Genomic DNA, 3,701 nt, shown 5'->3' with positions numbered 1-3,701 from the left:
GTGATTCCAGTGCCTTGATTTCCTTGAGTTATGGTTTCCTTAGAACAAACCAAGTGGAAAGTTTTGACCATCTTGACCGAGGATAGTAGGAGGTGGTGCTTGCTGATGTTCTGTCCTGTCCTCCCCACCCCCTCCAGTCTGGGAACTTTTCATTCAAGAGTTTTTATCAATGGGAAAGAGTGTCCTGCTGATAATTCCCCACCACAGGCTTTGCTGATGTCACTAACGAAGCAATAAATATCTCTTGTTATAATTGGATGTGAGCCTTTGGGTTGTGATTGCAGGACGTTGCCCACCGCTGCTATAGAGCGGCCCCCATGATTGATTCAGCGGTGGATCGGGGCACGCAAGCGAGCTGTCAAGGAAGCGTCAGCTTATTAAGCGAGGGCTGCGTGATTCCAGAACAGGGTCTAACCTATAAAAATCACACAGCCAGACTCTGGTTAGGACGCCAACGGATCACCAGGACAGGCAGGAGACGTTAGGTACACATCCCAAGAAGGAAAGAGAGAGAAAAAGTGGGCACCGACCACTGACTGGCTCTACTTCTCCCAGACTGCTCCGTGGGTCTCTCTTAAGGTAGGGAAGAGACGGATACAAGCACAGGTTGCAAACTTTTCTCAGGAAGCGTGTCCGTGTGTGTGCATGTTTGTGGATTGTGGTGGAAGTATGTAGTTTGGTCTAAGAAACATCATTGTCCTGAGGTCATGTCATAACTGTGACGATCAGGGAGGAGGAGGGAGAAGACATTGTTTGGCACGACAAGGTTTACTGTTTTAAAAAGATGAAATGTGATTTATAGGAAGCCCCCGATATAGCGATTTAGCCGTATAAATCAAGTACGACTCCGTCTATTCTGGCCTTTAAATAAGGAAGAGTGGGTGGATTTCAGGCAGAGAAAGAATGCAGATCCTTCTCACGGGAAAAAAATTGATTCGAGTTGGGTTGATCGTTCCGGGGAAAAAGTCTGATTTGTGCTCTCGGTTGGTTAAGAGTTTTGGCGAGGGTTGCTTGAAAGATTTCAGCACCTCGGACAGAAAATTGTACGGACCGGGGGGAAAAAAGCCCAGTTCTTTGATAAGAGAGTTGTGCCTTTTCCCACCATCCCTCCTGTTACATTTTCAGATCTGGCCATCCTGAATCATGAAGATCCAGCTGCTTGTCTCTACAGGGATCTTATTGGTTGCTCTCCAGCCCTGCCATGAGTGCAGAACCCTCAGCAAGGGAGCCCCGGCCGCTCCCGCCGCCAGTAGCGCTCTGCAGCAGCTGGATTTCCAAGAACAACCCCAATCGCTCCCCGTATTGCTCCGCATGGGAGAAGAATATTTCCTGCGCTTGGGCAGCCTTCGGAAGAACCCCGCTGCTGCTCCCGCCGGCGGATCCGGATCCTTCTCCTCCACTGCCAGCACGAGCACCAGCAGCAGCCACCTAGCCGCGTCCGCATCCGCGTCCGCGGGCAACTTTTTCCGAGCCGTCGTCCAACAGCTGCAGCAGCTGCAGCACTTCCAAGAACGCTCGTTAGAGGGCGCCCCCGACTCCTGGGACGGCGAAGACGACGGCGCCTACCTACAGGCCACGGAGAAGGAGAAACGATCCGAGGAGCCGCCGATCTCCTTGGATCTGACTTTCCACCTCCTCCGAGAAGTCTTGGAGATGGCCCGAGCGGAGCAGTTGGCGCAGCAGGCTCATAGCAACAGGAAACTGATGGAAATCATCGGGAAGTGAAGCGCTCTCCTTTGCCTGGCCCCGACCAAAGAGCTCCTCCAGTTAGCACAGCCCTTCGACCTAGATCTACTTACACCGCTCCCTCGCGCCCTTCCCGTTCCCGTTCCCTCCTCGTTCTTTTATTCGAAAGCTTTATCGAAGTAGCCTTGAATAGCATGTCCGGCGTCGTACCCAAAGTGTCGTCGTTTGTAACTTCTTTTTCTTTTCTCACCCGTCCTGTCCCAGGCAAGATTCAGGTTTAGGCGTTTCAGGGTGGGGTCCGTTGGTCTGGCCATCGGAAGCAGGTGAAGGACGAGAAGCGTCTTCTGAGGTTGGTGGGCGGGGAAGGGGGCCGGAGCCTCTCTGTACTCAGCTATTTCGATTTCACTTCTCTTTGTCTTTTCTTTGTAAACATTTCTTTCCACAAATAAAACATATTTTCAGCGCTCGGTCAACTTGGTTGTGTAAGAGAACGTTTAATATCTATCTATATCTATATAATATCTATATTTTTAATAAAAGCTGCAAAGGAACGTTGGTTTGCATACACTTCCTTGATTGCCGGTACGTCAAATTTCAAAAAAAGGGAGGGTTGGAGACCTTCGATGGGGTGGGGTGGGGCTGTTAAATGGATTAACGGTGGAATATGGGGTAGAAAAACACACTGACACGCACAGAATCCGATCGTGGGGCATAATGGTTGTGCACCCATCTAGTCAAGGCTCAATTTGCCTGTAAGGGAAGAAATGGTGTTGAAATGGAGCGTATCAACTCCAGATTAGCTCAGACACAAGCAATTAAAAACGGAGAGATACATTTGACAGATACAATGATCTCCATAGATTTTGAGTAAAAAAGATAAAAAAAGTTCCTGATTCAACAAAATGACTGGGTTCTAAGTTTCCTGCATAAAGGTAAGCAACTTGCTAGTCTCTGAATGGTTGAAACGTCAGCAGGTCAAAACTGTGACAACAGGCTGTGCTAACTGGAATCGATAAAAGAGAATTTCTGGAAGGAGTGAGGTTGTTCATCCTCCCTTAAGTTTCAAGGAATTCTTTGCAGTTTATATTATTCCAGAGTAAAGCATGTGCAAAACTGCCATTTGGTGTATCCATCTGCCTATTCTTTCCTTCAGGCAGTAACTGTTTTGGTGCCCTGTTCCAGTTAACCCAGTTAACCTACAATCCAACCAAAAGATGGATTTCCAGGTGAAATATATTAATCAAACTGCAGTGCTTTCCCCCTTTCCTTTCAATATATTTTGGCATTAAAGGAATACAGGCAGTGTTCATTGTCACCTCAGATAATAAAAAAGATACTATATATTCTTATCTTTCAAACAATGTAAAAAATAAGCAAAACTCCATTCTTGTTAACAACACGGCAAACATCCTTCAAACATTTACCATCTTTCTTCATCAGAGTTTTGCTTACAGGTTTGTGAGGAAGAGTGAGAGGAAACTACGAAAGAAATGTGGCACATTTTTTGGCCTGGATTGGGATGAGAGTAGGATTTTCTTTCAGAAATCCTTCCAAAAGAGACTGGTGGCTAGAATATAGATGTTTGAGTGAACTGCTGGGTTATTTCTCACGTCAAAGACTTTGCAAAGTGTCTTATTTTGTGTCCATATTTAGACAAGGGGACAGAACTCTCAAGAATGTTTAGAAGAGAAAACCAAGATAGTGGAACAGAACTTCCATAATTCCCGGACATTTCTGACAGTGAGAAACCATTGGGAAACCATAGGATGGTAGCTAATTCAAAATCAGCCCAAATGAATGACTGTCATCTTTCAAATGGAGCATGTGTTCTTCCACCCCAACATTTAAGCCAGTGAGATATAGTCATTTAAAAAGGTAGAGTGGGGACCAGGAGAAAGTGGGTATCAACCGGTCTGCTGTTTATCAGCTTAATTGACATCACTAATTTGTGATGAAGATTAAATGGTGGTGGTAGTGAAGATGGGGGACAAAGCTGTGAGTTTTGGGAGAGATTG

General features: G+C 46.4%; 1 protein-coding gene across 1 annotated transcript; it reads left to right on the top strand.

The window, feature by feature from the left end:
- Positions 1–251: 251 nt before the first annotated feature.
- Positions 252–2,224, top strand: CRH (corticotropin releasing hormone). Its single transcript, XM_026689311.2, has 2 exons — positions 252–579; positions 1,126–2,224. Exon 2 carries the CDS (start codon positions 1,144–1,146, stop codon positions 1,723–1,725), a length of 582 nt encoding a protein of 193 aa, XP_026545096.1. The 5' UTR covers positions 252–579; positions 1,126–1,143; the 3' UTR covers positions 1,726–2,224.
- Positions 2,225–3,701: the final 1,477 nt, after the last annotated feature.

The sequence above is a fragment of the Notechis scutatus genome, chromosome 3 (genome assembly GCF_049901735.1).
Source record: "Notechis scutatus isolate UNSWTSFEM ecotype Mainland chromosome 3, rNotScu1.2, whole genome shotgun sequence".
Lineage (NCBI taxonomy): Eukaryota > Metazoa > Chordata > Lepidosauria > Squamata > Elapidae > Notechis > Notechis scutatus.
The sequence above is the reverse complement of the archived record's forward strand: the minus strand, read 5'-3'. Positions and strand labels throughout refer to the sequence as shown.